This window comes from Salvelinus alpinus, chromosome 1 (assembly GCF_045679555.1).
Source record: "Salvelinus alpinus chromosome 1, SLU_Salpinus.1, whole genome shotgun sequence".
Taxonomy (NCBI): Eukaryota; Metazoa; Chordata; class Actinopteri; order Salmoniformes; family Salmonidae; genus Salvelinus; species Salvelinus alpinus.
In genome coordinates, this window is record NC_092086.1 from 30417468 (window position 1) to 30445406 (window position 27939).

General features: G+C 44.6%; 1 protein-coding gene across 2 annotated transcripts; it reads right to left on the minus strand.

Annotated features, from left to right (window-relative positions):
- Positions 1 to 548: 548 nt before the first annotated feature.
- tbc1d16 (TBC1 domain family, member 16) lies at positions 549 to 27761 on the minus strand. Of its 2 annotated transcripts, none has more exons than XM_071396219.1 (13): positions 27281 to 27471; positions 21226 to 21432; positions 20027 to 20189; positions 19423 to 19743; positions 10404 to 10598; positions 10033 to 10180; positions 9677 to 9841; positions 9179 to 9327; positions 6475 to 6609; positions 4651 to 4837; positions 4301 to 4480; positions 3794 to 3940; positions 549 to 2146 (listed from the first exon to the last, which is right to left on the minus strand). In XM_071396219.1, exons 2-13 carry the CDS (start codon positions 21398 to 21400, stop codon positions 1874 to 1876), a joined length of 2238 nt encoding a protein of 745 aa, XP_071252320.1. In that variant the 5' UTR covers positions 21401 to 21432; positions 27281 to 27471; the 3' UTR covers positions 549 to 1873. The 2 variants fall into 2 exon arrangements, with proteins under 2 accessions (XP_071252320.1, XP_071252329.1); XM_071396228.1 differs by lacking the exon at positions 27281 to 27471 and adding an exon at positions 27629 to 27761 and having other exon boundaries at positions 1739 to 2146.
- Between the last annotated feature and the right edge of the window lie 178 nt (positions 27762 to 27939).

The window sequence follows — 27939 nt, forward strand, 5'->3', positions numbered from 1 at the left end:
TTAGTGGCAATTTGAAGATGTTTTTCCCCCAGGAGTGGCACTCTAACACCCACCCCCAGAACCATCGCCACCGTGACAACTCACAGATTACAGGAAACATGCAGATCTCAACACTTCACTTGATAGGCCTTGATAGTTCTCTGGGAAATGCATTTAAATTAAAATCTTTCAAATACCTTAAGCTTTTGGTGTTGTCTGCCTACCTTTTGAGACTAATCTATTGGCCCATTATTCAGCCAGGCAAGCTCACTCAACCACAAATAAACCATTAAAAATGAGTTGAAATAGTATTTGGAGCAGGTCAGGTACAGAGCTGCCATTCCTCTCTGGTTGGTTCTCTTCCGCCCGCTCTCCCCCTTTCGTTCTCTCTCTGTGATGATGTGTTGTGTAATTGAGATTAGTCAGTGGAGGCCTATTGGTGGCTGCTCCCCAACTCACTACCAGATGTTGGGAGGTCACTGCCGTTTACACACACACACACGTGAAATAAACAGTCAAGAGAATAGAAAGCAACAAAGTGGATACATTCATATGGACAAATTCACTTGTTTGGTGCAGGTGAAGAACCTTGAGATTTCATTGTATTTGATTGAAGCTGTGCTGAACAAATCAAATGAATTATAATATTGTTTAGTGCAGTGACAACAATGGTGGTGCTCATTCACTTGGAGGTCAATGTGTTTCTAGATATGAAAAAACAAAAACACTCTGAGCTTTTACACAACCGCCCTGTCTGACATTATTTAACAAAAACAAACTTAAAGTAAACTTACAAACACATTGTCTAATATCCTGCCTCGTATTCGATATGTAGCTAGCTGACCAAACTGTACTCTGACTGGTAATGGTGTGATATCCACAACCATCACCGCATATTTTTCACAAACTCTACATCTGGTCCAAAAACATTTTTCAATCCCTATTGCTTTGATAGATGCCATATTTATTCATATCCCCTCTTATCAAAGATAAATGAAATCCCACCTTCCTTCTGCCTGACAGGGAGTGTCATCTGATAATGTGAGAATAAATTAGATTTCTGAACAGGAATCTGATAAGGATGTTTGTAGAAAACTTGTTGTGGAAACAGTTTCCTATATACCTCTGTTTTGGGCTTTGTGTTATTCACTAAACAGGTTGTGCCCTCTATACTTAAAGGGTTGCTCATGCAAGGATATAATCGTACTATATTGCTAAATATTGTAATCGCAAACCCACAGATACATACACTCCCTCTGAAGGGAACGGAAAAAATATATGATTTGAAAAGTAACAATATTTCAACTTACTGACAGTTGAAATGACAGCTTTCCTCTCTTGGTTGATGGAGGTTTATAAGTGTGTAGTGTTAAAAGGCTTCAGTCTGATTGCAATATGCTGAGATAATATATCATTCCATTTTTCACACAAACATTCCATTGTGAGCATATGAAAACCTTTCAATGGAGTTCAAATCACGACAACACACCTCAAGTCAGTATTTGACCGTTGGAGTCACCTTGAATCCAGTCCAGCAACCTTAGACCACAGTGTGGACCCTGAACGGTTACAGTCCAACACAGAGTGATGATTGTCCAATCTCCTCCAATAGCAGAGCAGCAGCTTCTTCTTCATGGGAACCGTAGTGCCAAGTGTCTGTGGTACTGAATGTTCCAAATAAATATACATTCTTATAAGGCAGTGTTCCATGTCACACCGGACAAAAGGATCAGGTGGAAAATCCCTTTAATAAGATGGGGATTGTGAAAAGGGGGAGAGTGTGAAGAGAAGCACATACAGTATGTTGGGAATCCTAGTGGCAGAAAAGTGGTACTGCAGCTCCTGATTTACTCAACAGTTATAGTTAGCACCATTGTCTCCCCCCTATTTCAACTCAGGACTGCTTCCGAAACATGAAGATGTCTCTGCTCTTGGAGCCTCTCTTGCCCTCGGGGAGTGGGGTGGGGTTGGGCGACGGTGAGGCCGAGGGCTGGGGGGTGGCTGTGCCTCCATAGGGGCAACTCTGGGAGTCGGGGTGCTCCCCAGAACACTCCACGGCCGGGATGTAGCGACTGTCCCACATCCCTGGACCGCACAGCTTACACAGGTCATGGAGGCTGCACGGGATTCTGGGTAACAGACGGAACTGGTAGAGCAGACTACGGGCCTGGTAGTAGGAAGGTTGGGAGAGAAGAAATGGAGAGAAAGAGAGCATGTGAGAGAACAAGGGACTGGAGGAGAGGCAGTGCATGAGAGAACAAGGGACTGGAGGAGAGGCAGTGCATGAGAGAACAAGGGACTGGAGGAGAGGCAGTGCATGAGAGAACCAGGGGGTTCTGGAGGAGAGGCAGTGTATGAGAGAACCAGGGGGTTCTGGAGGAGAGGCAGTGTATGAGAGAACAAGGGGGTTCTGGAGGAGAGGCAGTGTATGAGAGAACAAGGGACTGGAGGAGAGGCAGTGTATGAGAGAACAAGGGACTGGAGGAGAGGCAGTGTATGAGAGAACAAGGGACTGGAGGAGAGGCAGTGTATGAGAGAACAAGGGACTGGAGGAGAGGCAGTATGAGAGAACAAGGGACTGGAGGAGAGGCAGTATGAGAGAACAAGGGACTGGAGGAGAGGCAGTATGAGAGAACAAGGGACTGGAGGAGAGGCAGTATGAGAGAACAAGGGACTGGAGGAGAGGCAGTATGAGAGAACAATGGACTGGAGGAGAGGCAGTATGAGAGAACAAGGGACTGGAGGAGAGGCAGTATGAGAGAACAAGGGACTGGAGGAGAGGCAGTATGAGAGAACAAGGGACTGGAGGAGAGGCAGTATGAGAGAACAAGGGACTGGAGGAGAGGCAGTATGAGAGAACAAGGGACTGGAGGAGAGGCAGTATGAGAGAACAAGGGACTGGAGGAGAGGCAGTATGAGAGAACAAGGGACTGGAGGAGAGGCAGTATGAGAGAACAAGGGACTGGAGGAGAGGCAGTATGAGAGAACAAGGGACTGGAGGAGAGGCAGTATGAGAGAACAAGGGACTGGAGGAGAGGCAGTATGAGAGAACAAGGGACTGGAGGAGTGGCAGTATGAGAGAACAAGGGACTGGAGGAGGCAGTATGAGAGAACAAGGGACTGGAGGAGTGGCAGTATGAGAGAAAGGTTAAACATGAGGAAAACACGTAGAAAGGAGAAAATAGAAGGCAGCTAAGAAGCTACACCTCAAGACTTGCAAAACAGCATCACACTTAGTAACATGGAGATTTGAATAACATTTGACTAAATCAATAGCTCCTTCAGACATGGAAGAACATGATCTAACGCAGCCAAAATCAATTAATGTGATCTAATTTAAACTAAATAGGGCTGAGCTGTTCACAGACACAGAGATATCAAATCTGATAGGGGTTCTATAACAGTCCTAACACCTGTATGCTAAAATGTGCTGTTGCTGCAGCAGCAGTTCTAACATGGCATCCATAAACATGAGGAGAAGACAGACACACACTACCGTCCATGACTCAGAAATCCTCAACATGGCAGGATCACAGCAAGTATTTCAAGACTCCTTCAGGGCTGGGGAGCAACAATGACTATTATGCTTTGTTGTATTACAAACGCCATTCCTTTTAAATCCATTCGGCGCAGTCGATGAGTGTACACTGAGGGGATGAGTTAAGAATTAAGCAACCACCATAGTATGCTAACTGGAGGGTAAAATGCTAGCGTTGCATAACATGCTAGAATAGCCTAGCATAGCATGAGGAAAAGTGGCCCAGCCTTGGATGGAGTAGCGCATCGTCATGCTAAGGCTAACTGCTAGCGTTACCTTGCGCAGCACCAGCTCCCCGTTCATGTGCATGGAGAGGTTACTGAAGTGGAGCAACATCTGGTCGGTGGCTAACTGCTGCTCCGTCACGTCATCACCGTACAGCACGATGATGGCCACACACGCAAACAGATGGAAGTAGTCCGTCTGAGGGAGCGATAGCGTGTTATTGACAACGTACATTTATACTGGACTGTGGAGAGCCTGCCTACAGTACAGTTTCTGTGTCTGGTTGTGTCTACATCCAACTCTAATGTCCATAACCAGTATGTTGTATGAATGATGGTTATACCTATACCAGGCTATAAACTCCTAACATTGTTACACACAGTTGTTAATACACATTATTACACACATTGTTTGATATTTGTGTATGTATGCCAATGTTGTGTGTTTGATATTGCTCTGTGTAAACCAATGCCATGTACAAGATGATGTTGCTCTGTGTACACCAATGCCATGTACAACATGATGTTGCTGTGCGTATGCTGATGTAAAGTTGTGTACCTGGTAGTGTGCCCAGCAGGCCTCCCACATACGCAGGGCCTCTGTGTCGGGGAACTCCCGTTTGAAGCAGAGTAGGATCCAGCGGTGACAGAACAGCAGCTGTAGCCCGTCCTCCCCTAGCTGGGTCAGGTGCTGGTGGAACCGGGGCAGCATCAGACGCAACAGCTCCCTCAGGTACATCTGGAATGGGGGAGAGAGAGATGGTTAGGGCACTAATGTGGATATGAATGTAACGCCACACACACACACAAAATAAAACACGAGAATCACAGATAGCGAGAGAGAAGAGAGAAAAGTGTGTGTAATAAAAAGGAGAGAAAGAGACACGTTCTGTCCCTCTGTCCCCTTACCAGTTGTCTCTCCATGTCCTCGTCGCGGGGAGAGCTGATGAAGATGGTGTTCTCCATCAGGCCGACGAAGCACCAGAACGTGTCACTCTCGTCCTGCACCTCGGTCAGCAGGGGAGCCACCAGGTCAGACATGCCCTGGCAGTAGCCCATCTCTGGGTTGAACACGGCGTAGTTCAGCAGCACACACCTGGAGGAAGGGAGGAACACCACCACAGACAATATCAACAGATCAGTCACCTCATACCAAGTCATACATATTACCTCATACCAAGTCATACATATTACCTCATACCAAGTCATACATATTACCTCATACCAAGTCATACATATTACCTCATACCAAGTCATACATATCACCTCATACCAAGTCATACATATTACCTCATACCAAGTCATACATATTACCTCATACCAAGTCATACATATTACCTCATACCAAGTCATACATACAAATTCATACTAACCCATCACACTAACCAACAGGTCATATAGATGTTTAGACACTGTCGTTAAAACAATCAATTAGATCAAATCAAATTGAATTTTTCACATGCTTTGTAAACAACAGGTGTAAACCAACAGTGAAATGCTTACTTCTCATCCCAACTATTCAGAGAAAAATGCAGAAATAATAGGTAACAGGATCGATAATAAACAGTAACAGCAGTGTACGCGATGAATCAAAAGAGTTAAGGCAAAAAGGGTCAATGAAGATAGTTAAATAGTTAACCAATAGCTACCCAGACTAACTATTTAGCAGTCTTATGGTTTGGGGGTAGAAGCTGTTCAGGGTCATGTTGGTTCCAGAATTGGTGCATCGGTACCGCTTTCCGTTCGGTAGCAAAGAGAACAGTCTATGACTTGGGTGGCTGGAGTCTGACAATTGTTAGGGCCTTCCTTTGACACCGCCTGGTATAGAGGTCCTTATTAATGGCAGGAAGCTTGGCCCCAGTGATGTACTGGGCCGTACACACTACCCTCTGTAGAGCGTTGCGGTCGGATGCCAAGCAGTTGCCAAACCAAGCGGTGATGCAGCCAGTCAAGATGCTCTCAATGGTGCAGCTGTAGAACTTTATAACGATCTGAAGGTCCCTGCCAAATGTTTTCAGCCTCCTGAGGGGGAAGAGGTGTTGTTGTGCCTTCACGACTGTGTTGGAGTGTGTGGACCATGATCATTCCTTAGTGATGTGGACACAGAGGAACTTAAAGCTAATTAACACTATGGCATTAAAACAGAGTAAGCGAATGAATAAGACAAATATGAAAAGTGGTGAGATAATATTGGGCCATAATAATACATGACAGTTCTAACCTCCCCCACCCCTACTCTACTTGACCCAGTTACTTTTACCAATACTGAGATCCAGCCATGAGAGTCACTTAACAAAGAGCCTGGTTCTGAAAGCCTTTAGCTCCTCGTTTAGGAAGCTATTAGCTGTAAGTATGCATCAGAACTAGTGCTCTAACAACTTACTGGGAGTCAATAAAGCATGAAAGTCATTAGCTAGCTTCCCCCAGGGTTCAGAATATGATATTCATGTACAATATTACCTCCTGTGCACTGGACTATGGGATAGGAAAGATGATGAGAAATTGAAAAGGTGAGGAAGAAAGGGAGGGGAAAAGAGTGAGAAAGAGTGGTAAGAGAGGAGAGAGTGAAATATAGAATAAAGACAGAGAGGAAAGGATATGGATAGAGATGAGAGGAAAGAGGAATGGTAGGGGAGAGAAAGTGTAAGATTGAAAGAAAAATAATGACAGCAGAGAGAGTAAGAGAATAGAGAGAAAAGAGGGAAATGCCCAGACAGAGCCATCTGTCCTGACCTCATGATCTCCACATTGGGGTTGTTCTCTCCCCTGAAGAAGTGGTTGCTGCGGTCTGTTCTCACCACGTCCTTATCCACGGTGAACTGAACCTTCCTCCAGAAGTCACTGTGCTCCTCAGGACTCATAGACAACCTGGGGATGGCAGGGACAGACACGGGGAGGAAGGGGTTTTAAACTGGGTTAAATACTGGGGCTATGCACTAATGTCAACCAAACTGAAAGGCAGTTACTCAACTTCAAAAATTTACTTTTCATTTAACCCTTGATAGGATGTCAGAAAAAGGGTAGGGTGAGGATGTTGGAGCACTGTAAACCACTTAAACAACCTATGATCTAACCCTAACCCCCTGCCATCACTCTCTGGCTGAGAACCTGACCCCTACCCTAACGAGCAGAGCAGAGGGGATTTAATTAACACTATTTGTTTTCCATTGAGCCTCGCCAGGAACAATAACACTAGGCCTGATGCAACTTCACGCAACTGTTTACTTTCTGGGTCTGTGTTTGTCTGCCTCTCCCTCGGCGTCTCCTCCCTCACTCCTTCTCTCTCCCAGTCCCTTGATCCCTCTCTCCCAGTCCCTTGTCCCCGCTCTCCCTCCATGCCTCTCCCTCTTCTTCCCTTTCTGGAGAACTGTCAGCAGCTGTACCTGGTCCTGCTACCAGAATCCCCTAATCGTGTAACTCAACATTAACATGTAAGACCACAGAGACATCAGACCTTGTAGAAAATAGACGAGCAAACTGAATCAACTCTCCACAACCCTCTCCTCTCCAGTGTTTGTTCAGAACAGGTATATATTGACATCTCTCTCCTCTCCAGTGTTTGTTCAGAACAGGTATATATTGACATCTCTCTCCTCTCCAGTGTTTGTTCAGAACAGGTATATATTGACATCTCTCTCCTCTCCAGTGTTTGTTCAGAACAGGTATATATTGACATCTCTCTCCTCTCCAGTGTTTGTTCAGAACAGGTATATATTGACATCTCTCTCCTCTCCAGTGTTTGTTCAGAACAGGTATATATTGACATCTCTCTCCTCTCCAGTGTTTGTTCAGAACAGGTATATATTGACATCTCTCTCCTCTCCAGTGTTTGTTCAGAACAGGTATATATTGACATCTCTCTCCTCTCCAGTGTTTGTTCAGAACAGGTATATATTGACATCTCTCTAGTCTCCAGCAGGATCATCCATGTTTAACATCTTCAACAGTACTGGCTACAGCACAGAACATCAAATCAAACAAGCAATAATTGATTCTTCAAAATGTGACTTATATATATAATCTAATGTTATATTTCCATATAGAACTAAATGATTTAATTAACAGGGGCTGGTCTTTAGTCAGGATCACAAACAGATGATTATAAGGGTGTCATACATGTTCATGACAAGTCTAATCAGTTATTATACCTGCATCATAATGCATTACATCTGCAGGCTTTAAGCAGAGTGTTACCGGTGCCACCACCTTTAGAAGGCAGAGACTGTAGTTCCAGGGTCTTAATGATGAGCCAATGGCCCCTGGAGGCTCAGTCAACTGTTTTTCCATCAGCCTCATCACATCACACGAGGAAGAGAGCATCTAATTGGCTGGTTTGGATTACATCTTCTGATGTATTCTAAAGGTTAATACGCCATTCCGCTGAAGACCGGCCAATTATCATACCAATTCTGTGCACTCGTGCACACACACTTGCGCACACATGCACACTGTGTGGAAGCTTAGGTAGCCTAGCGGTTAAGAGCGTACGGCCATTAACCAAAATGTCGCTGGTTCGAATATCCAAGACGACTAGGTGAAACATCTGCCAATGTGCCCTTGATCAAGGCACTTAACCCTAATTGCTCCTGTAAGTCGCTCTGGACAAGCGTCTGCTAAATGACTCAAATTAGGGACAGACACACAGACAAGTAACGCTGGGAGGCTAAAATAAACTGACTGGTTGCACCCTTTACTCTCTTTTAGTGTGTGGTGTGTGGTGCCTGCGTGCGTGGTGTGTGGTGCGTGGTGCCTGCGTGCGTGGTGTGTGGTGCCTGTGTGCGTGGTGCGTGGTGCCTGTGTGCGTGGTGCGTGTGTGCGTGGTGCCTGCGTGCGTGGTGCCTGCGTGCGTGGTGCGTGGCGCCTGCGTGCGTGGTGCGTGGCGCCTGCGTGCGTGGTGCGTGGCGCCTGCGTGCGTGGTGCGTGGCGCCTGCGTGCGTGGCGCCTGCGTGTGCGTGGCGCCTGCGTGTGCGTGGCGCCTGCGTGCGCGTGGCGCCTGCGTGCGTGGCGCCTGCGTGCGTGGTGCCTGCGTGCGTATCGAGCTGTAGTCATTATATTGATAGAATATGAGAATATGATTTGATCAGCGATTACATGTTTTTACCCAGGAGGCCTGTTAATTTACACCCAGCACTCCCATAACACGTTCTGTAATTGTGTCTATTGATTGCTCCATTTGCAAAGTGAAACCACAAGGTGTGTGTGTGTGTGTGTGTCTGTGTGTCTGTGTCTGTGTGTGTGGTGTGTGTGTCTGTGTGGATATGGCTTGGTGCCACCTTATTCCTTTGTATAATTTAACCACATGAATGTCCTTCTTTCATCGAAAACAACACAATAGAACCCCCCACACACACACACACGTGGTCAGCACGTGGTCAGCAGCAGTGCAGCTCCCCTGGATGGAGAGCCATTAGTTATAGTAAACCCCCCAGCCACCTACCTCCTCTGCTGGATGTGATGGTACTCGGAGCGTTTCTGCAGTCTCCAGGCCTCTCTCTCCTGGGAGGAGGAGTCACAGCTGTAGTAGTGCAGTAAGAAGGGCCACACCTCCCCGCGGATGGAAGGGTCAATGCCCCCAAAGAAGATGGCCTGGGGGGGACAGAGAGGACATGATCAGCCTGGGTAGTAGAAGTCTAGAATTCAACAATGTTAGCTACAGTAACTACACCAGGGTTCCCCAACTGGTGGCCCATGGGCCGAATTAGTGCTGCAGGTGGTTTTATTTGGCACCCAAGAATTTTGTAAAAAGAAAATGTGTTTTTTTGCATTTCCATTGTTTGACATAAGACTAAAAACACCAGGAAATCAGCTCCATGTCATTTTTATTTCAGAAATCTGCTCCCAAATATTCCCATGCATAATAGAGAGACACATGATCGTATACAAATGTAAGCAAGTCTGTCAGTCTTCCAAGGTCTTATCCCAGTTACAGACTCACCTTGCGTAGCTTGTACTCCTCCTCCACCTGTCCGTTGTGGTTGAGGTGTCGGAGCCAGGTGGTGACGTCCAGGCGGCGGTACAGACGTTCCTCTGGGTGGGTCTCAGCGGACGGCAGGGTGGGCCTCCGGATGGAGAACTGCATACATGACTTCTCATCCACTACCTGGAAGAGAGAGGGAGGAGAAAGAGATCGATAGGTGGAGGGCAGAGAGAGAGCGAGACAGATGGGTGTGGGGCAGAGAGCGAGAGATAAAGGAACTAGCCATTATGCTAACACTGAAATAACATGGTATCTAGCCACAATGCTAACACTGTAGGAACATGATATCTAGCCCCAATGCTAACATGTCTCACCTGGTCTTTGAGCTGGGTCTCTCTGCAGCACTTCCACTGTTGAAAGACCTCAGCTAGCTTGTCCAGACCTGCGTGGTGGAAGTGGAGGACCTTATACTGGCTCTCCCTGCTGGCGATCACCAGCTGACCACTGTTACACGCCTCATCACTGGAATCACAACATTCCATTCAAACATACAGAAACACTGGCTGAAAGAAATACACATACAATGTTCCTGCACTGCTAAAACATGGCTTATAACATATACAGCAAACTCTGTTGGAGAAGAATTTCAGAAACATTTCCTGGATTGAGTTGTTATGAGAGTAAAGTTCCTGAGGTCATAAAATATCCAGACATCATGACCCCCCCCCCATGACCCCTGGCTGACCTGAAGAAGAGGCGGAGCGACCTCATGTGACCCAGGTCGACCCGGAACACTCCCCCCAGCTGCTCCAACGCCAGCACCTTCTGCTGTTCCTCCCACCGCATGCCCTGTGATTGGCTGTTGTTCTCAGAGGGAGCGTGGCTGTCCAGGCTGGAGGCGGAGCTAGCCGAATGGGTCATGGACTCATCACACAGCTCCCTGAGAAAATGAGCGGGGAGAAGTTGAGTTGGTTATAGGATCAGATTAACTTACACCCACAACTATTACTGGCTAAATGAAAAACAGACCTTAGATCAGCGTCTAAGGGAAACTGATGGGACCATGATTTTGGAGAATCATTGCATTGCACACAGATGTAATTCTAACAACACATAAGCATAGATATGGCAAACAGGGTCCGGAGGGCTATGTACTGCCTGTGACTAGTGTTGAATATCAGGAGTCTATTTACTGCCCTGTTGTGGTCTCTTGTTTAATGTCCTGAGATTGTTCTGGCTTACACCATGGGACAGAGAATGAGAAGAATGCATGGCGGTTACTGTGGGGGGAACCACGCACGTCACACACACACAGTGCATACAACAGAAACTGTGCACACACACACAAATCACAGCGTCTGCCTTCCAATTCCCCAGTCTTTCCCCCACGGCCACTGTTTTCCCCACACTGTAACCTGAGCTGGGGGTTCCACAACTGCGTTAACACACACACAACTGGGTAAGGGGGTAAATCAAACAATTAAAAAACAAAACACACCCCAAGACACGTCTCGGAGAGCGAGACCAGAGAAGCACAGTGATGTATTAATTGCAAATGGGGCAGGTAAACACAAGTCAATAATATGGAAAAACATGTACATTTAAATGCTGTTTCCTTGTATGCTGATGGAACAGTATATCTATAAGTCCATAATAAATACAAACAGCCTATTGGTCCCATGAGAGGAGCCAGAGCTGGTCAGTTTCAAACTAAATCAATGGTTGTGAATTGATCATGTCTCGGGTCGTCACATACCTGTATATGGGAAAATAATGTGAGATCCACAGAGACAGCAAGGTCTCCCCTCATTGGTCAGATTCACTGCCCTCTGGATCATGTATCAAATCATGAACACGGTCCCAGTTCTGGGACACTACAGCACAGAGAAGTGGGGAGATTCTGTCTGTCTCAATATAAACCTAGTCATAGCAAACCTGGGTTCAAATACTATTTGAAATCTTTCAAATATTTTGAGCCTTTGCTTTAGCCTGTCTGGAGTGCCAGGTGAGTGGGCTTTGCAGATTTGGGACTTTTCTATCGGAGCCACTCAATCAAGCCCGGCAGAAGCATTTGAAATTATTTTTTAAAGTATTTGAACCCAAGTCTGAGTCATAGGCCTATTGTATTACATTGAGGTGCAGAGAGAACATACAGAAACCAAGTCTCACACTTAATGGTCTGCTTGAATATAACCTGACAACATTTGATTGATTAAAACATTGTCTCAAAGGAATATTTTAACTGCGCTACATGCTAACTACTGTAACTGTCAGAGATATTGCTAAGCTAACTGTCTCTATGGTCTTTCCAGTTAACTAATCAGCATCAACAGAAGGTGTTGAACATGGGCCTGTTTAAAATGTCGTCTACTTAATCAATGAAGTGAAGATAGCTTACAGTAACATAACAGTGGGTGCTTACGGAGAGCTTTTCAATGCCATCTACCTCATCAGTGGATCTCAATTAGTTAATGCTAAATGTTCACACTAATAGCTGATGCTGTTCTCTATAGCGACTACACTATAGCCTATGTATACAGTGTTATACATAGACTATGCACTGAGTGCACAAAACATTAGTAACACCTGCTCTTTCCATGACATGGACTGAATCCAGGTGAAAGCTATGACCCCTTATTGATGTCACTTGTTAAATCCACTTCAATAAGTGTAGATGAAGGGGAGGAGACGGGTTAAAGAAGGGTTTTCAAGCTCTGAGACAATCGAGACATGGATTGTATGTATGTGTGGCATTCAGAGGGTGAATGGGCAAGACAACAGATTTAAGTGCACAACAGTTTCCGGTGGGTATCAAGAATGGTCCACCACCCAAATGACATCCAGCCAATTTGACAACTGTGGGAAGCATTGGAATCAACATGGGTCAGCATCCCTGTGGAACGCTTGACACCTTGTAGAGTCCATGCCCCGACAAATTGAGGCTGTTCTGAGGGCAGCCACCAGGACATATACTGGTGGGGTGGTGCAACTCAATATTAGGAAGGTGTTCTTAATGTTTAGTGCACTCAGTATATGTCAACAGCATGTTTTGATGGAAAAGCTGTTTAAATGGCATGTCCCTCGCCAGGGGAGCTACAGCTACAAGCTCCCCACCTACGTGATGCTCTACCCTAGGGACAGAGCTCTGGCGTCACCCTGAGAACCAGAGCCTGGGGCTCAACCCCCATGGTCCCTAAACGCAATGAATAATGTGGCTGTTGAGCAAGTAGAAGAGACTACACTTCTTGGTGTTCTGTTAGATTGTAAACTGTCAAGGGCAAAGCATATTGATTGTAAACTGTCAAGGGCAAAGCATATTGATTGTAAACTGTCAAGGGCAAAGCATATTGATTGTAAACTGTCAAGGGCAAAGCATATTGATTGTAAACTGTCAAGGGCAAAGCATATTGATTGTAAACTGTCAAGGGCAAAGCATATTGATTGTAAACTGTCAAGGGCAAAGCATATTGATTGTAAACTGTCAAGGGAAAAGCATATTGATTGCATTGTTGTAAAGATGGGGAGAGGTCTGTCTGTGATAAAGAGATGCTCTGATTTTTTTACATCACATGCAACCAAACAGTTGTACGGTCAGGTGCGGCAAAAAAATAGCTAGAAAAGCTGCAGCTGGCACAGAACAGAGCAGCACGTCTGGCCCTCAAATGTACATGGAGGGCCAATGTGAATAATATGCATATCAGTCGCTCCTGGCTCAGAGTGGACGAGAGATTGACTGAATCAGTGTCGATCGCTGTAAGAAATACTGATGTGTTGAAAGTACCAAGTTGTCTTTTCAGCCAGTTATCACAGCTCAAAAACACAGTCCCCAAGTAAGAACAGAGGCTGGGAAAATGACATGGTAACTCAGGCAAGAAATATGAAACACCTCAAGGAACAACGTGGACTGTGAAGAGACACACACTAACAGTTTCCTTTAGATGTTCTAAATGTAGCTTTACATTAGTGTTCTGCAAGTTGTCATGGTCTATGTTGTGTGGCTGCTGCTTTTTCAACAGCTAATGGGGATCTGAATTAAATACACAAATATGCAACAATTTCAACGATTTTACTGAATTACAGTTCATATGAGGAAATCAGTCAATTGAAACAGATTCATTAGGCCCTAATCTATGGATTCACATGACTGGACTACAGAAATGCATCCGTTGGTCACAGATACCTTCAAGAAAATGTAGGGGCGTGGATCAGAAAACCAGTCAGTATCTGGTGTGACCACCATTTGTGTCACGCAGTGCGACACATCTCCATCGCATAGAGTTGATCAGCACGCAGATGAGCTTCCCTCAAACGGTTTCTGACAGTTTGTACAGAAATTCTTCGGTTGTGCAAATCCACAGTTTCATCAGCTGTCTGCGTGGCTGGTCTCAGACGATCACGCAGGTGAAGAAGCCAGATGTGGAGATCCTGGGCTTGCGTGGTTACACGTGGTCTGCGATTATGAAGCCGGTTGGGCTCTGCCAAATTCTCTAAAACAATGTTGGAGGCGGCTTATAGTAGAGAAATAAACATTAAATTATCTAGCAACAGCTCTGGTGGACATTCCTGCAGTCAGCATGCCAATTGCATGCTCCCTCAAAACATCTGTAGACTTGTGTTTTGTGAAGAATAAAAATGTCCCCAGCATAAGGTGCACCTGTGTAATGATCATGCTATTTAATCAGCTTCTTTATATGCCACACCTGTCAGGTGGATGGATTATCTTGACAAAGGAGAAATGCTCACCAACAGGGATGTAAACAAATTCGTGCACAACATTTGAGAGAAAAAAGCTTTTTGTTCGTATGGAACATTTCTGAGATCTTGTATTTCAGCTCATGAAACAGGGGACCAACACATTACGTGTTGCGTTCATATTTTTGATTAGTATAAAAACATCTAATCAAAACTCTGGGGAGGGCAGGGAGAGGAAGAGAGCTAAAAATAGCTTTTATGTTATATAAATATATTACTGTACATTTGCATGGAAATTCACTATCATTTAATTACCTATGTTAAGGATTCTAACAATTGTACAGGGCAGAAAAATACTTGATACATTATGAATTTAAAAGTTTTAAAGATAAAGAAAAATAATAGCAATTTTGTCCTACAGGCGCACTACATTCAGTGGTTTAGAATACTGTACTGGAGCCATATACAGTGGGGAGAACAAGTATTTGATACACTGCCGATTTTGCAGGTTTTCCTACTTACAAAGCATGTAGAGGTCTGTAATTTTTATCATAGGTACACTTCAACTATGAGAGACGGAATCTAAAACAAAAATCCAGAAAATCACATTGTATGATTTTTAAGTAATTAATTTGCATTTTATTGCATGACATAAGTATTTGATACATCAGAAAAGCAGAACTTAATATTTGGTACAGAAACCTTTGTTTGCAATTACAGAGATCATACGTTTCCTGTAGTTCTTGACTAGGTTTGCACACACTGCAGCAGGGATTTTGGCCCACTCCTCCCTACAGATCTTCTCCAGATCCTTCAGGTTTCGGGGCTGTCGCTGGGCAATACGGACTTTCAGCTCCCTCCAAAGATTTTCTATTGGGTTCAGGTCTGGAGACTGGCTAGGCCACTCCAGGACCTTGAGATGCTTCTTACGGAGCCACTCCTTAGTTGCCATGGCTGTGTGCTTCGTGTCGTTGTCATGCTGGAAGACCGAGCCACGACCCATCTTCAATGCTCTTACTGAGGGAAGGAGGTTGTTGGCCAAGATCTCGCGATACATGGCCCCATCCATCCTCCCCTCAATACGGTGCAGTCATCCTGTCCCCTTTGCAGAAAAGCATCCCCAAAGAATGATGTTTCCACCTCCATGCTTCACGGTTGGGATGGTGTTCTTGGGGTTGTACTCATACTTCTTCTTCCTCCAAACACGGCGAGTGGAGTTAGACCAAAAAGCTCTATTTTTGTCTCATCAGACCACATGACCTTCTCCCATTCCTCCTCTGGATCATCCAGATGGTCATTGGCAAACTTCAGACAGGCCTGGACATGCACTGGCTTAAGCAGGGGGACCTTGCGTGCGCTGCAGGATTTTAATCCATGACGGCGTAGTGTTACTAATGGTTTTCTTTGAGACTGTGGTCCCAGCTCTCTTCAGGTCATTGACCAGGTCCTGCCGTGTAGTTCTGGGCTGATCCCTCACCTTCCTCATGATCATTGATGCCCCACGAGGTGAAATCTTGCATGGAGCCCCAGACCGAGGGTGATTGACCGTCATCTTGAACTTCTTCCATTTTCTAATAATTGCGCCAACAGTTGTTTCCTTCTCACCAAGCTGCTTGCCTATTGTCCTGTAGCCCATCCCAGCCTTGTGCAGGTCTACAATTTTATCCCTGATGTCCTTACACAGCTCTCTGGTCTTGGCCATTGTGGAGAGGTTGGAATCTGTTTGATTGAGTGTGTGGACAGGTGTCTTTTATACAGGTAACGAGTTCAAACAGGTGCAGTTAATACAGGTAATGAGTGGAGAACAGGAGGGCTTCTTAAAGAAAAACTAACAGGTCTGTGAGAGCCGGAATTCTTACTGGTTGGTAGGTGATCAAATACTTATGTCATGCAATAAAATGCAAATTAATTATTTAAAAATCATACAATGTGATTTTCTGGATTTTTGTTTTAGATTCCGTCTCTCACAGTTGAAGTGTACCTATGATAAAAATTACAGACCTCTACATGCTTTGTAAGTAGGAAAACCTGCAAAATCGGCAGTGTATCAAATACTTGTTCTCCCCACTGTAGATGCTGTACTGGAGCCATATACAGTTGAAGATAGAAATTTACATACACCTTAGCCAAATACATTTAAACTCAGTTTCACAAATCCTGACATTTAATCCTAGTAAAAATTCCCTGTATTAGGATCACCACTTTATTTTAAGAATGTGAAATGTCAGAATAATATGAGAGAATTGTTTATTTCAGCTTTTATTTATTTAATCACATTCCCAGTGGGTCAGACGCTTACATAAACTCAATTATTATTTGGTAGCATTGCCTTTAAATTGTTTAACTTGGATCAAATGTTTTGGGTAGCCTTCCACTTGCTTCCCACAATAAGTTGGGTGAATTTTGGCCCATTTCTCCTGACAGAACTGGTGTAACTGAGTCAGGTTTGTAGGCCTCCTTGCTTACACATGCTTTTCCAGTTCTGCCCACACATTTTCTATAGGACTGAAAGTACGTTCATCTCTAGGAGACAGAACGCATCTCCTTCCTGAGAGGTATGACGGCTGCGTGGTCCCATGGTGTTTATACTTGCGTACTATTGTTTGTACAGATGAATGTGGTACCTTCAAGCGTTTGGAGGTCTACCATTTATTTTCTGAGGTCTTGGCTGATTTCTTTTGATTTTCCCATGATGTCAAGCAAAGATGCACCGAGTTTGAAGGTAGGCCTTGAAATACATCCACATGTACACCTCCAATTGACTCAAATGATGTCAATTAGCCTATCAGAGAGAAGCTTCTAAAGCCATGACATAATTTTCTTGAATTTCCCAAGCTGTTTAAAGGCACAGTCAACTTAGTGTATGTAAACTTCTGACCCACTGGAATTGTGATACAGTGAATTATAAGTGAAATAATCTGTCTGTAAACAATTGTTGGAAAAATTACTTGTGTCATGCACAAAGTAGATGTCCTAACCGACTTGCCAAACTATAGTTTGTTAACAAGAAATTTGTGGAGTGGTTGAAAATGGCATCCTACCTAAGTGTTTGTAAACTTCCGACTTCAACTGTAGATGCTGTACTGGAGCCACTAATAGCTTAACCATATAGATGAGAGTTTCAAAAGTGTGAAACAATAATAGCATTGTGAACACGTATGCATGCACACACACACACACACACACACACACACATACACACACACACACAATGTACTCTCTCGCTTTCTTACACACTGCCTCTTTCTCCCTCTCCCCACTCACTTTCTTACACACAGATTATTTCTCTCTGCATGATTCCTAGTGACATGTTTCCAGTCCCAGGCCCCTTAACAGTGTCAATTAAAGCTGAGAGCTGTGCTGTTCCAGAGGGGTTGGCTGCTGCCTGTAGGCCCGGACCAGACCACTCTCCATTCCTCTAATCCACCCAGTTGACACACAGCCCAGCACAACAACCCCAGGAGCAGGGAGGAATCAAAGAGACTTTCACACAGACCCAGGGAGGGAGAGGGAGTGAAGAGGGGGAGAGGAAGTACAGGGAGAAAAAAATGGAGATTGGGTTAAAGAGAAACATTAGCGAAGGATAAAGAGAGAGAGAGAGAACGAGTGAAAAAGAGAAAGGAAGAAAAAGAGAAAGAGAGAGGGAGAGGAAGAAAAGGTTAGAGGCAGTGCAAGAGAACGCTGCCAAGTCACACACTAACTGCACTTACAGTGTTAAATGGACACACACACACACACACGTCAAACTCCCTCATCCTGGGCTGTGTTTCTGGCCAAATACCTCTGTGTGGAAACGACCTCTGAGGGATGTATAAAGGAGAATGGCCATAAGGTCAGTACAGCAACATGATAGTGGTTTAGTCCAGATGGTTTAGTTGGTTGGAGCAGAGTGTTGGCAACACCAAGGCTGTCGGTAGAATTCCTGCATGGACCATATAATGAATGTGTGTGCTAACTGCTAACTCCTAACTGCTAACTAAGCTGCTTTAATTGGATTGATTTAGCGAAGGACAATGTGTGTGTTTTGGCCCATGTTGCCAATAAGAACCTACATCTACAGGATATTACCATAACCTTGTAATTATCTGCTTTAACAGCCCTTTCTCTCCCTACAGAGTGCACACATCCAGCCTTGGGAGGCAGTAATAGTTAAGAACAAATTCTCATTTACAGACCTGCCTAGTTAAATAAAGGTTTCATTTTAAAAATGTTTTTTGAAGTGTGAACCTCCCACAATGACAGTAAGAGTACTTATGCTCTTCTCTGTGGCTCCACCATGTGGTAGGTTTGGCCTATTACAACTACCTTGATCTGGTGAGAAATTCTGTCTTGTGAGGTGAGAAACTGGCATTTGGAGTGTGGGTTCAACATTATTCAAGGTTATAGCCTTTAAAAACGGACAACTGTTGCTGCTCTCTCTCGCCCTCTTTTTTAAACTCTTTTATAAAGTGGTGGGGAAACGATCAAATTGCCAGTTACCTAAAATATACATAGAATATTTATGCAAATGGTTGCAGGTTCTTGTTGGGATTCAGGCAGTCAGTTTCAAATATGTATTTAACAAGTTGGATGCTTCTCTACCCAAATAATTGGAAAAGCATTTGTCATGTGCTTCTAAGCTTAAACTATTTCAATATGTCTCCACTGCGAGATAAGACACCAATATTCAGCGTCTGAACTGACAGAGACTGGATTCAATACATACATAAATTATAAATACCATGGAAACTACAGCTCCATTTGCGCCCTGCATATCAATAGCTACCTCGCATAGATAATTCACACAAACTCCAACTGATAATAACTTTCATTTTTCTCACCAAAACACCCTATTCGTATCCATGTCAAACACAAGTCACAAACAAATACGTGCACACATAACAGACCTGCATTCAAATACTGAAATCTTTGAAATACTTTTAGTATTTGCATTAGCCTGACTTTTTCTATTGGTTTAATGACAGCATGCAAACTCAATCAAGCCCTGATAAAGTATTTGAAATTATTAAAATTACAATTTGAACCAAGGTCTGTATTATCCACACACACAAACCCATCCCCTCCCAGCTCACCTGCTCTCATTGTCCAGGAACACAGAGCCGCTGCTCTCAAAGAGGGACTCGCTGACGGGCGACAGGCAGAAGGGTGAGGAGAAGGTGGTGTCCGAGTCCGAGCCCATGGTGCTGTCCCTGCTCACCTCGTCAGCCGACAGCTCACAGGACCCCTCATCCCCCTCATCCCCCCCAGACTGGGACTGCTGCTGCTGGGGACGAGGGGGCTCTATGCTGGCCTCCAGACCCAGGCCCCCTCCATTCCAAGTTCCGTTCCCGATCCTCTCCTCCTCCTCCCGGTCCTCATCTTCCTCCTGGGCAGGAGGGTGTCGGGAGTGGGGCCTGCAGGTAGGATTAACATTACAGTGTTACCGTAAAATATGTTTTTCAGAGGATGAAATTCAGTTAGATAAGACCAGATGGAAATGAAGCACCATCCGGAAACAGTGTTCACCTAAATTACAAAAGTTCAGGCTCAGTTGTCAGGATACAAGCAGTTATCACAATAAAACTAGTTACTGCAATAAAACCTGTTACCGCGATACAAGCCGTTTTCACGATAACACCAGTTATTGCAATATCACTACCAACAGAAGTCCATTACGTTCCCCTCTCCCCACTCTACCTGCGGGGCCTGCGCCGAGCGTTCCTGCGGACAGGTGAGCTCTCTGGGGTGATGTAACGCAGTGCCTCCTCGTCCTGTCTCTGGATGCGGGAGTTGGGAACCCAGGTTAGGATCAGAGTGGTTCCCAGGCTCTCATCCTTCTCCATGTGCACACACAGGTACCCTGGGGAGAGAAGGGAGTCATGAGAGAGATCGAGAAACATGGCCGCAAACACACAGGAACACAGACATGTGGACAAGAACACAAACAAGAACACACACACTCACCCTGATGAGATCATATCATCAGAGGTTTGGAGACAGGTTGAGAAAGAGAGGACACACACAAGAAAACACAAGCACCGAAGTCACCTGAGAAGATCACACTATAAGAGAAAAGGATGCCTGAACCAAGTCAGTTCTCCTCAGGACAAAACCTTCTTCCCATGAACCAGAAGTCAGATAGATAGATATACCAAACCTGGAGTCAATCTGACTTATGGTTCATGGGGAAAAGATTTTGGCCTGAGAACTATAATAGATTAGACATCTATAACCTTAATAAGTTGATACACAAACATACTGTTCATAGCTAACATACCATACCATGATGGAAAAGGTGGCAAAGCAGTGGCATACTGTACGTGGAAACATTACTAGGTATGACACAAAACAAGTGAGACAAAGAGGAAATAACCTGAAAAGAAGGTAAGGAGATCTGACTCGTGAACAAACAAGGAAATGCAGAGACGAAAGACAATGAACCATACAGTCTCATATCTCTCAGGTGAGAGTTCATCTGTACATGGCGGAAAGAGAGAGAGACACTATAGGACACACTGGGAAGAGAAGAACAGCAGAGGAATAGGTGAACGCTATAGTCATAGCTGGGGCCTGTTCAGGAGGATGTAATGTTACAGAACATTCAGATAGAAATGTATGGTGTAGAACAAATATGATTGTTGGTCAGATAGAATAGGGAATCGTGTTAGTGCTATTCATTACATGTCTGTGATGTTCAGAATAGTTCCGCTCACTGGATACACCCCAGGGTTGTATGTATTAGGCACCAAATGCAAAAAAACGGACTGAAACAGGAATGGACTGCCTGAACTTGTCCGATAAGAAATGCTCTTCTCCGTTGCAAAGACGTTCGCTACGGTGTGCCCTAATGAATAGGACCCTTATGTAGGGGACTCTTAGACAGCTATATACTGTACCTGGGTGGTGTTCGGGCAGGCCCGGCAGGGGCTCGGCAGGGTGCACACACACATTGTTCTTGGAGAAGATGATCTCTCCGTCCAAGCCATTCCGCGACCCCGCCGACCCTGGGTTAAAGGTCAGGAGGTCCGAGGCCTTGGAGGAGGCGCGTCGCAAGAGCCGACCGAGAGACATCTACACCGACACCAGGACTCTGCGCCCATCCTCTGGGGTGGGGGGAGGAGGAAAGGTGAGAGAGGGGGACAGGGATGGAGAGAGACAGAATCAGGTCAGAATGGAGGACTAGTGTTTTACAGTATGACATTTGCCTATTCAAATGAACAAATCATATATATACAGTGCCTTCGGAAAGTATTCAGACCCCTTGACTTTTTCTCCATTTTGTTACGTTACAGCCTTATTCTAAAATGTATTAAATTGTTTATCCCCCTCATCAACCTATACACAATACCCCATAATGACAAAGCAAAAACAGGTTTTTATAAATGTTAGCTAATTTATTAAAAATAAAAACTGAAATATCACATTTACATATTCCTTAATTCCATTATTTTACCTAGGTTGTGCGTATTGTGTGTATTGTTGTGAATTGTTAGATACTACTGCACTGTTGGATCTAGAAACACAAGCATTTCGCTACACCTGCAATAACATCTGCTAAACATGTGTATGTGACAAATACAATTTGATTTACATAAGTTTTCAGAACCTTTACTAAGTACTTTGTTGAAGCACCTTTGGCAGCGATTACCGCTTCGATTCTTCTTGGGTATGACGCTACAAGCTTGACATACCTATATTTGGGGAGATTCTCCCATGCGTTGTTTTGGCTGTACGCTTAAGGTCGTTGTCCTGTTGGATGGTGAACCCTTGCCCCAGTTGGAGGTCCTGAGCAGGTTCTCATCTAGGATCTCTGTGTACTTTGCTCCGTTCATCTTTCCCTCGTTCCAAACTAGTCTCCCAGTCCCTGCCACTGAAAAACATACCCACAGCATGATGCTGCCACCACCATGCTTCACCGTAGGGATGGTGCCAGGTTTCCTCCAGACGTGACGCTTGACATTCAGGCCAAAGAGTTCAATCAGACCAGAGAATCTTGATTTTTTTGTATGAAAAGAAACAAATAGAGCTAAGCACAGGCAAGATCCTAGAGGAAAACCTGGTTCAGTCTGCTTTCCAACAGACACTGGGAGACAAGTTCACTTTTCAGCAGGACAATATCTTAAAACACAAGGTCAAATATACAATGGAGTTGCTTACCAAGACGATATTGAATGTTTCAATGTTGCCTAGTTACAGTTTTGACTCAAATTTACTTCAAAATCTATGGCAAGAATTGAAAATGGCTGTCTAGCAATGATCAACAACCAACTTGACAGAGCTTGAAGAATTTTTAAAAGAATAATGTGCAAATATTGTACAATCCAGGTGTGCAAAGCTCTTAATTTCCTAACATTTCTAAAAACATGTTCTCACGTTGTCATTATTAATGTGTGTAGATGGGTGTGAAAAATATTATTTGATTCATTTTTAATTCCGGCTATAACATAAATGGAGGGGTGTGAATACTTTGTGAAGGCAACGTATATAATCGTTATACAATCTAACACGGCAAAGCTAACTCTCTGACAGTTTGAGCTTTCATTTAAAGGCCGTGACAGACATTTGTACTCAAGTTACACTGTGATGTTTGTATAGTATTAGTGTGTTCTTACCCCGACAAGTCAACCCTGGCATGTAACAAAGATTCACAGTTAGTGTTTCCCTATGCCACGTCAACTATCTTGACTCACACACTTGGCTCTGTTAGTGTAGGCGTGTGTGTGCAAGTGTGTCCCCCACCTTGAATAAACACACACACACACACTACACAAACCTGGTCAATCATTCTATGTGAAACCCTAGTCTGTTATTAGGAGCTAACAGATGTCAGCATCTATGGCTATTCTCAACATGTCACAACTGTGCACTGTCTGGTCTCACGTGCCAGACTCATAGCTTTCACAGCGGATGATGAAAGAGACTAGACTATGACTGGTCTCATGTGCCAGACTCATAGCTTTCACAGTGGCTGATGAAAGAGACTACACTATGACTGGTCTCATGTGCCAGACTCATAGCTTTCACAGTGGCTGATGAAAGAGACTACACTATGACTGGTCTCATGTGCCAGACTCATAGCTTTCACAGACTCATAGCTTTCACAGCGGATGATGAAAGAGACTACACTATGACTGGTCTCATGTGCCAGACTCATAGCTTTCACAGTGGCTGATGAAAGAGACTACACTATGACTGGTCTCATGTGCCAGACTCATAGCTTTCACAGTGACTGATGAAAGAGACTACTATGACTGGTCTCACGTGCCAGACTTATAGCTATCACAGTGGCTGATGAAAGAGACTACTATGACTGGTCTCATGTGCCAGACTCATAGCTTTCACAGTGGCTGATGAAAGAGACTACTATGACTGGTCTCATGCCAGACTCATAGCTTTCACAGTGGCTGATGAAAGAGACTACTATGACTGGTCACATGCCAGGCTCATAGCTTTCACAGTGGCTGATGAAAGAGACTACACAAGGACTGTAAACAAAACCATTTTGCTGTTCACTCCAGTCAATCTTTCTGCTATGACTGGAATTGGCCACTAGCGCTACTGGCATATCAGTGTTACTCCATACTGTGTAAGTTCCTCTGTGCGACCCTATGATAATGTAGCCCAGTTCCCTATCACTACAGTCTATGATAATGTAGCCCAGTTCCCTATCACTACAGTCTATGATAATGTAGCCCAGTTCCCTATCACTACAGTCTATGATAATGTAGCCCAGTTCCCTATCACTACAGTCTATGATAATGTAGCCCAGTTCCCTATCACTACAGTCTATGATAATGTAGCCCAGTTCCCTATCACTACAGTCTATGACAATGTAGCCCAGTTCCCTATCACTACAGTCTATGATAATGTAGCCCAGTTCCCTATCACTACAGTCTATGATAATGTAGCCCAGTTCCCTATCACTACAGTCTATGATAATGTAGCCCAGTTCCCTATCACTACAGTCTATGATAATATAGCCCAGTTCCCTATCACTACAGTCTATGATAATGTAGCCCAGTTCCCTATCACTACAGTCTATGATAATGTAGCCCAGTTCCCTATCACTACAGTCTATGATAATGTAGCCCAGTTCCCTATCACTACAGTCTATGATAATGTAGCCCAGTTCCCTATCACTACAGTCTATGATAATGTAGCCCAGTTCCCTATCACTACAGTCTATGACAATGTAGCCCAGTTCCCTATCACTACAGTCTATGATAATGTAGCCCAGTTCCCTATCACTACAGTCTATGATAATGTAGCCCAGTTCCCTATCACTACAGTCTATGATAATGTAGCCCAGTTCCCTATCACTACAGTCTATGATAATGTAGCCCAGTTCCCTATCACTACAGTCTATGATAATGTAGCCCAGTTCCCTATCACTACAGTCTATGACATCGAACACATTCCCAGTGCCCCACTACTCCTGAATGTGTGGAATGTTCCCTCCTTTTCCTCTTCCTCAGAACCCTGCGTCATGACCTGTGACCCAAATGGCACCCTATCCCCTATATGGTGCACTACTTTAGTCCAGAGCCCTATGTGCCGAGGTAGAAAGTACTGCGCTACATAGAGAATAGAGTGCCATTTGGGAGGTAGCCATGTTTACCTCCTCTGATTAACTCAATGCCCCTGACTTCCTGTTAACAGGGCTCCAGGGTGACGTTTCCCCTCTGTAAAGATTTAGGATCAGCTTCCCCTCTCCCACTTCTAACCATTTGTGGAGGAAATGCAAAACTGACACAAGATCAGCATCTAGGGGTAACTTCACCCTACTGGCTTATCAGGACTCGGACAGGAAGTCTTCTGCCCTGGAATCCGGGCAAGGCCAGTGAGTATGTACTGAAGCCTGGTCCCAGATATGTTTGTGCCGTCTTGCCAACTGCTATGGTCTTTGGACTGACAATGATCATAGGAGTTGGCAGGACAGCACAAAAAGACCGGGTACCAGGCTAGGGAGAGTGAGTGAGGTTCCTAGGAATGCAACAAATGTACTCATTTGGCCAGGTAACACTATACAATGATTAAGTTTCTCTTTTAGGCTACCTTTCTTAGAACACTGCATGTACACACTATACTTCAGTACTACAACCATCCTAAAACCACTCTGGCCATAGCGCTGAGCTGCTCACATGGACATTTGCATGGTAACTGCTTACAGAACAAAGCCAATCCATTGACACCACTTGCAAATGAGCAGTAGTAAACCAGGCTGAACTCACTATACCAGGTGTTCAGTGTCAACCATACCCCCTGGACCTTCCATCCATACCTCAGCAGATTAAAGCTACATCTCATAGTCCATTTTTCTCCTTCTGGTCACCCCAGACAACAGCTACCCCAACCAGTTGATAGACAGTGGAGATCTCCACCAAAACAGGGAAGTTAGAGGTTATTTGGTGGTAAAACAGCTATAACCAGTTCTCTGTGTGTATCCATAGCCTGAGGTTATTCTGGTCGGTATGATAGCAGCAGGGCGAGAAGAGGTCAGAGTGTGATATGATTCCATATTCAGCATATGACTAAGCAGGGAGCCTGACTGATATAGCACAATGCTCTCTCCTTCTTCCATGCTGTCATCACCTCAGTGTGTGTTCACACATTGCCTTGTCTCCTCCACTTCAGCCTCGGTCACCTCACACTGGTCCTACTGTAACATTCCAACAATGGAGACAGCTTTCCAAAGAACGTGTTACTCTCCTGTGAGTGTGAAGTCTGCAGTCGGTCATCATTTTTTCTGCAGCCATTAATCTCATTTAGTATTCATCTCCTTCTGCCTTGCTGTATGGAGTTGTTTTGTTCAGAAAAACTTCAAACAAAACAGTCCTAAGGATTTTCTGAGACAACTAAACGTTCCCCAACGAGATGACAGAGCGAGTGTATCAGTACAGTATCCCACTGTGTCCTGCCAGCCTCAATGACTATACAGGCAGAGGATTCCAGTGCCTCAGATCAGTGGGTCCTAGTTCACCTCCGGGCCACGCGAACAAACTTGTCAGGCTGCTGACATTTGAATAGAGGAGGCTTCCATAATTAACTGCCTCTCCTGTTCATCTGGATTGTGACACCAAACCACTGCCTGGGGGGCAGCTAAAAGACTTGAAATAACCACATGCACTCAGTGAGTTGCAATCCCTCAGGCTGACTCACTTCCATGAGCAAAGAGTCAATAGACTATGTATCAGACACAGACAGAGCAATACGTATTCTGTTTACATTAGACCTAGTAAAGTAGAGCTTGAATGGAAGTAGCCTAGGTGAGACAACTCGAATGGGAGCTGAAAATTGTTGGCTTAGCCCACCTTCCCAAATCACATTCACAAGGCATAGGACTATAATTTGACCCTGTTATAGCTATAAACAGATAGATATGAAGTCAATGAGATAGCTATATGGAAATTATAGCTGTAGGCTATCAATAGCCTACGCGACATAGTAACAGATGAGTATCCTCAAGAGTGGCGTGCAGTCCGTGATGACGAGGCTACATCAACTATTGACACATTGTATCAATGACAGGCAACATCCATTTGACAGGAGAGGATGAAACAGCGGGATTCTCGCTGCCGCACCATTATTTTTCACGGGCCCGGTCCTTCTCCTGCCTCTCCGACATTGCTATCGGTTTGGCCGGGCAGGGATTGTATCTGTAGTTAAGCCTACCATCACGAATACATATTTTAGTCTAGCTGGCTGGCCTATGTCCTCAAATTTCTCCCCATCACATGCAGTGCACATCCCGACCAACCCGCATAGTTCGCCAAAGGAATGGCCTAGCTTGGGAAATAAGGGGGTCGTGTAGGCTACAACAGCATAACCTTATCCATAATAAACGAGGTCGTTTGATTCCTTCTCGGTCATCGGTGTACACCTGTGCGAGCAGAGGACTTAATAAATAAATGCACACTCAAAAACACAGGCGATGCGGTCTTGCTTTCTCACCCTCTGTCCCACCCGAGACTACTGTCTTTGCCGCTTATCCACTCCGAAGCGATGTTTATGGTGGTTGTATCCGTGTAGTTTGAGGTCACGTCTTCGGTATTTTGTTACGCGGTGTGAGTGTTTGTATCCGTGCGGTCTTTCTCTACCGCACGCGGAGCTGCTATGTTTCTCTAACCCAACCCCCAAATTCCTCTGCTTCCGGGATGGCAGACTGGATAAAGGCTGCTTCTGTGAATGCACGGACCAGTCAACTATTAGGATCACCTTACATTTGGAAGTATGTTTGTCTTATTAGCAAAAGCAAATGATCGTCAACACATCACAATGATATATCTAAGTAAGGCTAACCTTTTATCATAGTATGACGTTTTAGAGGTCAATGCCGAAAGCTTCACTGCAGTTGGCTGTTCCCGAACTCACATGAGCATCATCAGGACCAGGAGCTGGAGTCGGAGCATCATGACGCGGATCTCAGATGTCCCGCTGGAACTCTTATATATGGCAGGTAAACCACTAGCAGCAAGGACAATGAGCAGTCATTTAAACAATAAACAGCACATCTCAAAATGACTTATTTCAAAACAAGGTATTTGAGGCCAATGTTTTAAACAATAACAAAAAAGAATTTAAAACATAAGCTAACATAACCATACTACAGG

Coding starts and splice junctions, on each gene's coding strand:
- tbc1d16 (XM_071396219.1), bottom strand. CDS start 21,400: ATGTCTCTCGGTCGGCTCTTGCGACGCGCCTCCTCCAAGGCCTCGGAC. Junction 9,842..10,032: donor AGACCCAGCTCAAAGACCAG/GTGAGACATGTT, acceptor TCTCTCTTCCAG/GTAGTGGATGAGAAGTCATG. Junction 2,147..3,793: donor GGGAGCTGGTGCTGCGCAAG/GTAACGCTAGCA, acceptor TCCTACTACCAG/GCCCGTAGTCTGCTCTACCA.